This window comes from Calliphora vicina, chromosome 2 (assembly GCF_958450345.1).
Source record: "Calliphora vicina chromosome 2, idCalVici1.1, whole genome shotgun sequence".
Taxonomy (NCBI): Eukaryota; Metazoa; Arthropoda; class Insecta; order Diptera; family Calliphoridae; genus Calliphora; species Calliphora vicina.
The window spans coordinates 74,623,696-74,638,855 of record NC_088781.1 but is presented as its reverse complement, the minus strand read 5'-3'; the positions used below and the strand labels follow the sequence as shown (position 1 = coordinate 74,638,855).

At 29.5% G+C, this 15,160-nt stretch overlaps 1 protein-coding gene across 1 annotated transcript; it reads right to left on the bottom strand.

Annotated features, from left to right (window-relative positions):
- Nucleotides 1-589: 589 nt before the first annotated feature.
- Nucleotides 590-1,762, bottom strand: LOC135950559 (M-phase inducer phosphatase-like). The gene has a single exon (XM_065500095.1). The coding sequence runs from the start codon at nt 1,760-1,762 to the stop codon at nt 590-592; it is 1,173 nt and encodes a 390-aa protein (XP_065356167.1).
- Nucleotides 1,763-15,160: the final 13,398 nt, after the last annotated feature.

Here is a 15,160-nt window from a genome sequence, read left to right as displayed (position 1 = left end):
TTTCGAAAGATGAACCTAGCAGTTTAGTATCAGATTTGAAAGGCAATGAGACTTTAAATCGTCCTGACGATAAACGCCGTACAGAATTTGTAAATATTTCCTCGCAGTTTCTCAGAATATATTTTTGTTGATTCCTTTGGAATTTCTTCCAATTCCCAGAATTTTCTAACAATAGAATCAATATTGCTCTCGTTTTCTATCGATGTACTTAGATGGAAGACTTTATTATTGACGCTAGAGCCCTTTGGCTGGTTGTACTTTCCAGTAACAATCCAACCAAGTGAAGTCTTTTGAAGAATTGGCAGGCTCGGGCCAGATTTTATTTGGCCAACACACATTAAGTCAAAGAAAACTTCTGCGCCAATTAATAAGTCAATTTTTTGTGGTTTGTTAAAGCTAGGATCAGCTAATTATATATTATTAGGAATATTTAAGCTAGTTGTATTTAATTTATGATCAGGTTGCATATTCGTTATTGAACTCAATACCCAAAACTTTGAAGTAAATTGAGTAGAATTCACCCTCGACGAGACAGTTAAATTTAGACACGATTTTGAAAATTAATTTGTTTCGCTAATTCCATTTAAGTTCAATCTGCCTCCTTCTCTTTTCGCAGTAACTGTGCAAGTTCCTCAGTTATCAAATTAGGTTGAGAACCGGAATCTAAAAGAGCTCTGGCTGGTATAAATTGGCCCGAACTATTTCTTACTCTAACCACAGCTGTCGCTAGAACAATTCTTTCATCTGATGATGAATAATTCACCGAAGCGTGAGAAGTAGACGGCTGTTCAGAGTAGTTGTTAGAATTTTCATTGTTATTAGAATTTCCATTGTTATTAGAACTTGAACTAGTATTGTACCTGTGTAGCAATGAGTTATGTGAACCACTGCAAATTCTACACTTTGATGCTGTACATCTTGCTACTGTATGTCCTTTTTTCAGACAATTTATACATGCTGGCACAGATTTAATAAAATCAAATCTTTGAATTACGGGCTCAGCAGTAAATGAAGGGCAATTAATTATTATATGCTGATTAGATCTACAAAATAAACATTTGTCAGCAGATTGCTTTGATTTTGTACAATTTAGTGATGTTTTATTATTTTTCTTTGTAGAATTGTCAGTTTTATTCTTATTTAACATCGTCCTTGAACTTGAAGATTCATCAGCAGCAATATGCTGATACCGTTTGTTCAAGGCGGCTTCACAGTCTGACCATAGTGGCAGCTTTTCAAAATCTAGCTGTTCTTCCCACTTAGATTTGGTCACTGGATCTACTTTAGACATCACTAAATGTATTAAAATAGCGTTAGTAATCTTTTTATCATCACCAATAGATAATAAATAATCATATATAGCAGAAACAGTATCAATCATGCTTCGCAAAGCAGAAGCCGAAGGTTTTGTGATCTCATGTAGATCAAACAGTTTGGAGATATTATCAAAAAATATCAGACATTCATTGTCATAAACCTTTTTTAGACTGGCTAATGCTTTGGGATAATTTTCTTCTGAAATCTGAAAAGCTTTGACTGTACCCAACGCTTCTTCGGACAAGCATGATATTAAATGATTAAATTTTTCTATGTCTGTCAACGTCGGATCATTGTGGACCAAGTTCTCAAATAGGCTCATAAAGTTCTTGTAGTCGGAATATTTTCCGCTGAGTTTAGGGAGCTTCATATTTGGCAGTCTTGACTGATGTGACTGTACACTAAAAGAAGTTTCAGGCACACTTGTCTTTCTATTTTTAGTCATATATAAGTTGTCAAAATGTCTAATCTACATTCTAGCTCAATTGGATTAAAGGAAATAGTCCTTTCCCTAATAGACTGACGAATTCGTACAATATTTTGTACAACCTTAGCTTTCTTTGTCATTAACTTTCCTAAAGTTTCCGATCTGGATGGAGAGTTTTGACGTTTTTTACCAGTCATCATAAGAATTTGAATCTCAAATAGTTCCTCAAAGCAGAAAAATTAATAAAATTTACCAAAATAATTTATTGGCTAAATAATTTTTTCAAAGAACTTCAATTCTTGCTTTGGTTTTCAGAAATATCAAAATTTATTTAAATTATTCTCTCGCCGGTTACACAATATTCGGATTATCTGTTTTCGAATTATTCTTTTATTTACAATTGTTCGGATCACTTAATTTCAAAATGAAATTATTTTATTTGATTTCCTGTAAAACCACTTATTTCAGCCTTTGGTAAAAAATAAATAATTTACTTTATTTTACCAAGAAAAATCGTTATTAATTAAGTTAAATTCAAAAAAAATACTGTTTAAATTATTCACTAGTCGTTTGATCACACTACGCAATAATTATTTTATAATAATATGTAATACAAAATGTCGAAGCTAGTGTGAACGAACAAACAAGTTGATATTTTTAATTTGTATGAACTGTTAACAGCTGATGTATATAAATTAATACTAGTGGTATAGGAACGCACGGAATGGAACAGTGATCTTAATAATTGACGAACAACGAATGGAAGAATAAAAGGAAAACAAGAATTAAACAATAAATTGTTAATTATTTTGTGATTAATAAAAATTAACACTCGCGAATAAATTTGTGTATTTATAACAAAATAAAAAATTAATTTTCGAGTGAAAACAATACCGACGGCAAAAAAGAACGATTTATAAAATATTAATTTGTCTCTCAACAATAAAGAGACTAAATTATGTGTGCGTGTGTGTGTATATATATTTATTATAAAAACAAAATTAACACTAGCGTATTGTTTCACTTTAAGGGTGGATTTTTTGTTTAAATATATTAAATAAATATTTAAATAAATAAAATGTTTCACAACAATAAAGTGTAAAAAATATTTTATTGTGTACGACTTGCAAAGTGATACAATTTTTGAGTAATTTACAAAAATCTCTTAAATTTGATTAAATTACAAATTTAAGGTATTCACACTAATATTTTTTACACTTTTTACCTCTTGTTCGGATTCTGAATTACTCCCTCGGTTTCTCTCAGCACGACAAATAATGCAGCGGCAACGACGAGGCATCTAGATTGGCTTCAGAGGATGATGAGGATGAATCGGATTTAATAATCCGATTGTTGTTGTTGTAAATGTTGTGTTGTTTAGTGTTGTGTTTGTTTATGTATTCAACGTTTGTTTGTTTGTTAAATGTTTTTTACTTTATAACACTTCACTTTTTGTTATTGTTTTTAAATTGTCATTATTATTTTAAGTGTTTTTATATAAATATTTTTTATTTAATAATAAAAATTTATAAATTTGAAACAAATTATCAAATTTTAAAAAAATATTGTTTTTTATTTATTTGTTTGTTTTTTGTCCCTGCTCGGGCGCCAAAATGTTGTTCCTTAATAGTTTTTAAGGAATTAAAACTTTGAATTTTTAAATTATAATTTAAAATCACAAATTAGGGACACTTTTATAAACACTTTTAAATAAAAAACAACCGTAAGGCTTTGTATTCAATTCGCAAGTAAATTATGTATTTATTATATGTAAAACTTAATAGTGTATTTACACCGAGGCGAAATCTAGTGCATTTTAATTGAAATCTTGTTCAAAATCTATATCGTTTACACCGCTGTTTTCTGACATTTAGCAAGATTTCATTTAATAACAAAAACAGCTGACTAACAAAACCCGCAGTAAATAAGTAAATTTTTAGTATTATAATTTATAAATTTAACTTTTATTCATATTTGCATCCATTGAAAATATTTATCAAACGCTAAAATTGTTCCGCACTTTTTATATTATTTTTATACCCTTCAGCTTCGTGAGAAGGGTATATATAAGTTTGTCATTCCGTTTGTAATTTCTACATTTCCGACCCTATAAAGTATATATATTCTGGATCCTTATAGATAGCGGAGTCGATTAAGCCATGTCTGTCTGTCTGTCTGTTGAAATCAATTTTCTGAAGGCCCCAGATATCTCCGGGATCCAAATCTTCAACAATTCTGTCAGACATACTTTCGAGAATTTTGCTATTTAAAATCAGCAAAAGCCGTCCATAAATAACGGAGATATGAGCAAAAATCCGAGACAACCTCTGAAAATTTCATCAAAAAACACAATGTATTGCATGCTTTGACAAAAAAACAACAAAACGTATGGTTGGATGTGCAAGCTTTGTGTATTTTGTTTTTTTTTTTGTGTTTTGTTTCTTTTGGCGTTGTTGTTGTTTTTTATACAACTAAACGTTTGTTTGGTTGTGTGTTGGTTTTTTTGACAAAAAAACAACAAAACGTATGTTTGGATGTGCAAGCTTTGCGTAGTATTTTGTTTCTTTTGGCGTTGTTGTTGTTTTTAATACAACTAAACTTTTGTTTGGTTGTGTGTTGGTTTTTTTGACAAAAAATCAACAAATCGTATGTTTGAATGTGCATGCTTTGCGTATTTTGTTTTTCTTTTGTGTTTTGTTTCTTTTGGCGTTGTTGTTGTTTTTTATACAATTAAACGTATGTTTGGATGTGTGTTGGTTTCATTGCCTTGCGTATTTTGTTTTAGTTTTTTCTTTTGGTGTTCTGTTTCGTTTGTTGTTTTTTGTGTTCTTGATAAATTTAGGATGCTGTACGCTGAAAGTGGGCAATGTACATACATACCTATATACTAATTATAAAAAATAATAATGCATCCACAACAAAGGTGAAGGGTATATAAGATTCGGCATAGCCGAATATAGCACTCTTACTTGTTTTTATTTGTATCTGTCAAATTTTACTTGTACAGTGCTGTATTTTTTAGTCCGTTATGAAGAAATTCACGGTTGCATCAATTGGTACTGAGTAGATTTGAGGAGATTTCCCCAAAATCTAGTCACGAAGTAGATTTCATTTTGTATGGGAAATCTCGTCAAAATAACTAGATTTGGCTCGAAATCTCATATGTACTAGATTTCGCTTCGGTGTAAATGCACTATAAACCTATTTATGTTCAGCAAACCCGTTACAGCTAACATATTAAGCTGTAAGGGTTTACTACATATCTTAAAGCTAAAGGTTAATATAAATGAATATATATATTAGGGTAGTATGTTATTCATTATTATTATTTTTATCATTATCAAATTCATTTATTTATTTATTTAAAAAATGTAAAAAAAAATATATTTATATCAAAAATATATAAAAAAAAAACATTGTGGACCAACAGCACTATTTGAATATAATCCCTCGATATAGTTTTTTCTACTAATACATTCTCACCACTTAGGTTTCTGACAACTGACTTAGGTCTTTGACAGGAGAGTTTCCGCTCTATGTCTATTCTCTATGGTTACACCATAGAATAAACGCATAGAACGCAAAAAAAAATTATTCTCTTTTAACACAAACGGGTGATACAAAAACAAAATACATGCAATACATTCTCATGAATTAGATTTTTAACAACAAACTTAGGTTTTTGTAGAAAAACATATCGTTAGCTTAGTACGCAAACGTGCCAAGTCGCATTTTTCGAATTTTATATGAGAGACAAAAAACGTTCTATCTTTTTTTGATTTCAATATTCTTTAGATCTGTAAACGCAGTTCTCTCCTAAGATCTGTTGGCTTTAAGTGTCAGTTGAAAAAATAAAATAATTGAAATGACTTTAGAAACTGAAGCCATTTTTAGGGATTTAGCTCTTTTGATTTTTATGATTTTGTGTTTTTTGGCTGGACTTAGCACATTTTCTTATAATAAATTTTAATTTCTCGTCTTATTATTTTCCAAATTGGTTTTATTATTTTATATTAATTAAATACATAACAAAAACAGTCTTATTTCATTGCTTTAATTTTGAAAAACACAAGTTTCAATTTGTTGAAACTTTCAGTAGCTTCTTTAGTAATTGTGAATTTTGAACCTTTTTTGATCAAGTCTGTCAATGGAGCGGCTAATGTCGAAAAGTTTCGAATGAATCGCCGATACCATCCGGCTGTCCCGAGAAAACTTCGGATTTCTCTAACCGATTTCGGTATTGGTATTTGCCTTATTGCTTCTATTTTATTCGGGTCGGTTTTCATCATTCCACCCCCTACTATAAAACCTAAATACCGTAACTCCTTGAAACAAGTCCGATTGTTAGATTAGCCTTTTCAAGACATCCGGCTACCTTTTTTAACAATATCAAATGCCTATCAAAATCAGCTGAGATTACCAGTAGATCGTCTAAGTAGACGAAGACGTTAGATTTAAGTTCCTCTGGAATCACTTTATCCATGAGTCTACACAGCCTTTGTGCCGCGTTACATAAGAAAAATGGCAGAACTGTATACTGATATAACGGGCGACCTGGTGTAGTGAAGGCTGTGTAGGATTTGGATTTGGATTCCAGGGGAATTTGCCAAAAAGCAAACTTTAAATCAACACTACTGATATAAAAAGTTTCATCTAGCCTGCTTAGTATCGCCTCAATATTCTGAATAGGATAGGCGTCTTTAATGGTTCTCTCATTCAACTTCCTAGCATCAAGACATAATCTATTTTTGCCTGGTTTTCTGACTAGAGTACATCGACTACTCCAGGGGCTTTGACTCTCTTCTATCACACCTAATCTTAACATCTCGTCGACTTCAGCGAAGATTAGCTCTTATACCGCAGGGGATACAGGGTAATGTCTATCCTTTACCGATGTAGCTCCTTCGACCAGATCAATTGTATGCATTTCTGCCTAAGTTCTGCCTAAGTTCTACCTAAGCCATGCTCTTCATAGCACCTAAAATTTCTCTTTACTTCCTCCAATTGTTTCAGTTCATTATCTGATAACTCATGTTGTTCTATGTTATCGGTTTCAAGAGGAAGATCTTCCTTCAACTTATCAATGTTAATTTCATTACAATTGAAAATTTCAGGTGCCAAATTAAATGTCTTCCAGAAGTCTACTTCTAGATAGGCTTCTTGGACCAAATCTGGGCATACATAAAAGTGCACTGTCTTAATTTGATTCTTATAATCTACCGGTATGCTTATTTTCCCTAATACGTTATATTCATTGCCTCCTGCAGTCCTAATGCTAACATAAACTGGATCTATATCTAAATCTAACTTATTTATAATTTCAAGACAATTATGACCTAAAATACTAATCGAGGCACCTGAATCTAACAATCCTTTAACTTCTATTCCTTCTAATTTAATATTTGCAAATGCTCTTGGATCTCTTTTGATTCTTTCCCTTGCTTCACAACACATTTGGATAGTGTATCTTATCTTTCCGCATAGTTTTCGTTTCCGGCGGAACTTGTTTCTTACTTTCCTTATCCTAATTAATCTATTTATTCCTATTTCTCCATTAAATATTCTATTTCTTACTATTTTATAGTTTCTTAATCTTTCCTCATACGACTTATACTTTCTATTCTTTTGTAATGCCTTTCCTTTTTCTAATACATCTATTTTCTTCCTATCACTGGTATCTAGCATCATATTTTCATCTTCTAACGATTCCCTTTCATTGAATTCGTTTGGCCTAACCTGTACTCCAGCCTCTTTCAATTCGTGTCGGGAGTTTGGGTGGAGCGTGACTCTCCCGTCTTCGACACACTCCTCATTGAGTTTTCCAAACATTTTGGACATAATCTTCTAGACCGTGCAAATCTTGAATCTAGCATTACAATATGCTCTCTTTTAAAATAATTCCTCTCAATCTCTATACATTCGTCGCGCAATTGTTCTACGGTGTAAATTTTCATGGGGTATAAAATCTGAGATAAGTTAGTTCGTAAGTTTCATGTTCTGGTAAAGGTGTCCTTAATCTGGTTCTTAACTTTCTCATTACAGAAAAATATGTGTTTATGGATTCTCCTGTTCTTTGGCGGCGTTCTTCAAAGTCTCTCATGAATTCGTATTCGCTTCGGTTTGATCGGTATTGTTGTAAAAGAGCACCTTGCAGATCGGACCAATTTCTAATTTGCTTTTCCCTAATCACAGACCAATAAAATTCTTTGGCCTCTCCACTTAACAACCTATGGAAGTCCCCCATAACTTCCATCCAAGGACATCCATGGTGTTGTTGCAGGTATTCTATTCTGAATATGAAATCTTCAACATTCAGATTCTCATTATTCCCATCAAACACAACGTCCCATTTGTCAATCCTTATTGAGGAAATTTGCCTTTTATTGTTCGGTAGAGGATTATTAGGGCCGTTCATATTTGAATCTGTTTCACTATTTAGTGGTACATATCGGAAATCTAATCTCCTAGGCATCATATGTTGAATCTCAGATTCTTCTTTTTCAATGTCTACTACATTGTTTCCGTCGCTTTTTCTTCTCTCCTCGCTCATGTCACTCGAACCTTCAGAAGATCTGTTTAATCTTGCTATTTTCTGTATTACCTTTAGCATTTCTGAAAACCCTAATCTTAAACTATCTTTTATTTTCAGTTCAATCTTTTCCTCTAGATCTGATCGATACTCTGTGTTGGATTCTCATATCATGTTCTTAATCATATTGGCATATTCCCTAGAATTTTTTTTTGCTAGTGGATGAGTTTTCGGAATCAATGGAGGTGGAATAGAAAAATTTTGGAATTGCTGAGGATTGGTGGTCTTTGGAATTGCTCCCTTAGATGTTGTTGTGGCTGTTTCGTTATTCTGAGGTGGGTTATTAGATGGAGTATTAATTGTCTCTGACATATCAATAATATTCCTATCTCTTTCAGGTTTACTATTTAAAGGCTTTTTAGTTGAATGACCAACAAACATCTTGATCATCAATTCTACACAAAAACTAAACTCAAAATTCTCAAATAAAATATTCAATTATGTAGATTTTGATTCAGTAAAAAAAATAAATTTTTCTATTTGCAATTGTGTGGTTAACAAAAAAATTAAAATATTTTGTACATACAATTAACACAATAAACAAAAGATTTACACAAATTTCTAAACACAAACAATTACTACATTTATATGGATTTCAGTTCAATCTAGTTCATACTTTATGCTCAAAATTATTTTATACATTAATTTAAATTTTTATTATTGTAAATTGTTGGTAAACATTCGACGATTCCTAATTGTGTTTGCTATATTTGGTGTACCATTTTAGTAAAAAAAAATCTTTTGGAACTACTATCAAATTTATTTTATAGGATTTCATTTCCGGTTGTAAAGTTAAGGTTAAGCAAACTGATTACTATTAACTTAAAGTTTATTGTTAATGCAAACAAGCAATATTTGCTTGGCCACTAACTCTAAATTTTCTATTATTCTGAAACTATAAATTTACTAATATTATTTATCTTCCTGAGGTTTGTTTCTAAATTCACTTAATGCGAAATAAGTTTAATGCAATCTACAATCAGTGCTATAAGTCTGAGATAAACTATTAATTATACAAATGAAATTGTCTATTTCCTATTGATTTCCGGTCTATAAGATTGGGCGCCATTTACTGTTACGAAACCTCCTCTTGGTCATGTATGTGGGTCGCTGACTAGCTCAAAAATCTCTATGCAGGGGTGGTCGACCGGAACCCGCACCACATATCTGCTTCGCACAATAAAACAAAAATAAAAAGTAAACAAAGAATACAAATGCACGAACATTAAAACACATTTTTGTATACAAAAATACATTTTTCTATAGAAAAACACATTTTTGTATACAAAAATACATTTTTCTATAGAAAAACACATACAAAAATACATTTTTCTATAGAAAAACACATTTTTCTATAGAAAAACACATTTTTGTATACAAAAATACATTTTTCTATAGAAAAACACATACAAAAATACATTTTTCTATAGAAAAACACATTTTTCTATAGAAAAACACATTTTTGTATACAAAAATACATTTTTCTATAGAAAAACACATACAAAAATACATTTTTCTATAGAAAAACACATTTTTCTATAGAAAAACACATTTTTGTATACAAAAATACGTTTTTGTATACAAAAATACGTTTTTGTATACAAAAATACATTTTTCTATAGAAAAACACATTTTTGTATACAAAAATACATTTTTCACATTTTCACACATTTTTGTGTACAAAAATACATTTTTCTATAGAAAAACACATTTTTGTATACAAAAATACATTTTTCTATAGAAAAACACATTTTTGTATACAAAAATACATTTTTCTATAGAAAAACACATTTTTGTATACAAAAATACATTTTTCTATAGAAAAACACATTTTTGTATACAAAAATACATTTTTCTATAGAAAAACACATTTTTGTATACAAAAATACATTTTTCTATAGAAAAACACATTTTTGTATACAAAAATACATTTTTCTATAGAAAAACACATTTTTGTATACAAAAATACATTTTTCTATAGAAAAACACATTTTTGTATACAAAAATACATTTTTCTATAGAAAAACACATTTTTGTATACAAAAATACATTTTTCTATAGAAAAACACATTTTTGTATACAAAAATACATTTTTCTATAGAAAAACACATTTTTGTATACAAAAATACATTTTTCTACAGAAAAACACATTTTTGTATACAAAAATACATTTTTCTATAGAAAAACACATTTTTGTATACAAAAATACATTTTTCTATAGAAAAACACATTTTTGTATACAAAAATACATTTTTCTATAGAAAAACACATTTTTCTATAGAAAAACACATTTTTGTATACAAAAATACATTTTTCTATAGAAAAACACATTTTTGTATACAAAAATACATTTTTCTATAGAAAAACACATTTTTGTATACAAAAATACATTTTTCTATAGAAAAACACATTTTTGTATACAAAAATACATTTTTCTATAGAAAAACACATTTTTGTATACAAAAATACATTTTTCTATAGAAAAACACATTTTTGTATACAAAAATACATTTTTCACATTTTCACACATTTTTGTATACAAAAATACATTTTTCTATAGAAAAACACATTTTTGTATACAAAAATACATTTTTCTATAGAAAAACACATTTTTGTATACAAAAATACATTTTTCTATAGAAAAACACATTTTTGTATACAAAAATACATTTTTCTATAGAAAAACACATTTTTGTATACAAAAATACATTTTTCTATAGAAAAACACATTTTTGTATACAAAAATACATTTTTCTATAGAAAAACACATTTTTGTATACAAAAATACATTTTCTATAGAAAAATGTATTTTTGTATACAAAAATGTGTTTTTCTATAGAAAAATGTATTTTTGTATACAAAAATGTGTTTTTCTATAGAAAAATGTATTTTTGTATACAAAAATGTGTTTTTCTATAGAAAAATGTATTTTTGTATACAAAAATGTGTTTTTCTATAGAAAAATGTATTTTTGTATACAAAAATGTGTTTTTCTATAGAAAAATGTATTTTTGTATACAAAAATGTGTTTTTCTATAGAAAAATGTATTTTTGTATACAAAAATGTGTTTTTCTATAGAAAAATGTATTTTTGTATACAAAAATGTGTTTTTCTATAGAAAAATGTATTTTTGTATACAAAAATGTGTTTTTCTATAGAAAAATGTATTTTTGTATACAAAAATGTGTTTTTCTATAGAAAAATGTATTTTTGTATACAAAAATGTGTTTTTCTATAGAAAAATGTATTTTTGTATACAAAAATGTGTTTTTCTATAGAAAAATGTATTTTTGTATACAAAAATGTGTTTTTCTATAGAAAAATGTATTTTTGTATACAAAAATGTGTTTTTCTATAGAAAAATGTATTTTTGTATACAAAAATGTGTTTTTCTATAGAAAAATGTATTTTTGTATACAAAAATGTGTTTTTCTATAGAAAAATGTATTTTTGTACACAAAAATGTGTGAAAATGTGAAAAATGTATTTTTGTATACAAAAATGTGTTTTTCTATAGAAAAATGTATTTTTGTATACAAAAACGTATTTTTGTATACAAAAACGTATTTTTGTATACAAAAATGTGTTTTTCTATAGAAAAATGTGTTTTTCTATAGAAAAATGTATTTTTGTATGTGTTTTTCTATAGAAAAATGTATTTTTGTATACAAAAATGTGTTTTTCTATAGAAAAATGTGTTTTTCTATAGAAAAATGTATTTTTGTATGTGTTTTTCTATAGAAAAATGTATTTTTGTATACAAAAATGTGTTTTTCTATAGAAAAATGTGTTTTTCTATAGAAAAATGTATTTTTGTATGTGTTTTTCTATAGAAAAATGTATTTTTGTATACAAAAATGTGTTTTTCTATAGAAAAATGTATTTTTGTATACAAAAATGTGTTTTAATGTTCGTGCATTTGTATTCTTTGTTTACTTTTTATTTTTGTTTTATTGTGCGAAGCAGATATGTGGTGCGGGTTCCGGTCGACCACCCCTGCATAGAGATTTTTGAGCTAGTCAGCGACCCACATACATGACCAAGAGGAGGTTTCGTAACAGTAAATGGCGCCCAATCTTATAGACCGGAAATCAATAGGAAATAGACAATTTCATTTGTATAATTAATAGTTTATCTCAGACTTATAGCACTGATTGTAGATTGCATTAAACTTATTTCGCATTAAGTGAATTTAGAAACAAACCTCAGGAAGATAAATAATATTAGTAAATTTATAGTTTCAGAATAATAGAAAATTTAGAGTTAGTGGCCAATATTGCTTGTTTGCATTAACAATAAACTTTAAGTTAATAGTAATCAGTTTGCTTAACCTTAACTTTACAACCGGAAATGAAATCCTATAAAATAAATTTGATAGTAGTTCCAAAAGATTTTTTTTTACTAAAATGGTACACCAAATATAGCAAACACAATTAGGAATCGTCGAATGTTTACCAACAATTTACAATAATAAAAATTTAAATTAATGTATAAAATAATTTTGAGCATAAAGTATGAACTAGATTGAACTGAAATCCATATAAATGTAGTAATTGTTTGTGTTTAGAAATTTGTGTAAATCTTTTGTTTATTGTGTTAATTGTATGTACAAAATATTTTAATTTTTTTGTTAACCACACAATTGCAAATAGAAAAATTTATTTTTTTTACTGAATCAAAATCTACATAATTGAATATTTTATTTGAGAATTTTGAGTTTAGTTTTTGTGTAGAATTGATGATCAAGATGTTTGTTGGTCATTCAACTAAAAAGCCTTTAAATAGTAAACCTGAAAGAGATAGGAATATTATTGATATGTCAGAGACAATTAATACTCCATCTAATAACCCACCTCAGAATAACGAAACAGCCACAACAACATCTAAGGGAGCAATTCCAAAGACCACCAATCCTCAGCAATTCCAAAATTTTTCTATTCCACCTCCATTGATTCCGAAAACTCATCCACTAGCAAAAAAAAATTCTAGGGAATATGCCAATATGATTAAGAACATGATATGAGAATCCAACACAGAGTATCGATCAGATCTAGAGGAAAAGATTGAACTGAAAATAAAAGATAGTTTAAGATTAGGGTTTTCAGAAATGCTAAAGGTAATACAGAAAATAGCAAGATTAAACAGATCTTCTGAAGGTTCGAGTGACATGAGCGAGGAGAGAAGAAAAAGCGACGGAAACAATGTAGTAGACATTGAAAAAGAAGAATCTGAGATTCAACATATGATGCCTAGGAGATTAGATTTCCGATATGTACCACTAAATAGTGAAACAGATTCAAATATGAACGGCCCTAATAATCCTCTACCGAACAATAAAAGGCAAATTTCCTCAATAAGGATTGACAAATGGGACGTTGTGTTTGATGGGAATAATGAGAATCTGAATGTTGAAGATTTCATATTCAGAATAGAATACCTGCAACAACACCATGGATGTCCTTGGATGGAAGTTATGGGGGACTTCCATAGGTTGTTAAGTGGAGAGGCCAAAGAATTTTATTGGTCTGTGATTAGGGAAAAGCAAATTAGAAATTGGTCCGATCTGCAAGGTGCTCTTTTACAACAATACCGATCAAACCGAAGCGAATACGAATTCATGAGAGACTTTGAAGAACGCCGCCAAAGAACAGGAGAATCCATAAACACATATTTTTCTGTAATGAGAAAGTTAAGAACCAGATTAAGGACACCTTTACCAGAACATGAAACTTACGAACTAACTTATCTCAGATTTTATACCCCATGAAAATTTACACCGTAGAACAATTGCGCGACGAATGTATAGAGATTGAGAGGAATTATTTTAAAAGAGAGCATATTGTAATGCTAGATTCAAGATTTGCACGGTCTAGAAGATTATGTCCAAAATGTTTGGAAAACTCAATGAGGAGTGTGTCGAAGACGGGAGAGTCACGCTCCACCCAAACTCCCGACACGAATTGAAAGAGGCTGGAGTACAGGTTAGGCCAAACGAATTCAATGAAAGGGAATCGTTAGAAGATGAAAATATGATGCTAGATACCAGTGATAGGAAGAAAATAGATGTATTAGAAAAAGGAAAGGCATTACAAAAGAATAGAAAGTATAAGTCGTATGAGGAAAGATTAAGAAACTATAAAATAGTAAGAAATAGAATATTTAATGGAGAAATAGGAATAAATAGATTAATTAGGATAAGGAAAGTAAGAAACAAGTTCCGCCGGAAACGAAAACTATGCGGAAAGATAAGATACACTATCCAAATGTGTTGTGAAGCAAGGGAAAGAATCAAAAGAGATCCAAGAGCATTTGCAAATATTAAATTAGAAGGAATAGAAGTTAAAGGATTGTTAGATTCAGGTGCCTCGATTAGTATTTTAGGTCATAATTGTCTTGAAATTATAAATAAGTTAGATTTAGATATAGATCCAGTTTATGTTAGCATTAGGACTGCAGGAGGCAATGAATATAACGTATTAGGGAAAATAAGCATACCGGTAGATTATAAGAATCAAATTAAGACAGTGCACTTTTATGTATGCCCAGATTTGGTCCAAGAAGCCTATCTAGAAGTAGACTTCTGGAAGACATTTAATTTGGCACCTGAAATTTTCAATTGTAATGAAATTAACATTGATAAGTTGAAGGAAGATCTTCCTCTTGAAACCGATAACATAGAACAACATGAGTTATCAGATAATGAACTGAAACAATTGGAGGAAGTAAAGAGAAATTTTAGGTGCTATGAAGAGCATGGCTTAGGTAGAACTTAGGCAGAACTTAGGCAGAAATGCATACAATTGATCTGGTCGAAGGAGCTACATCG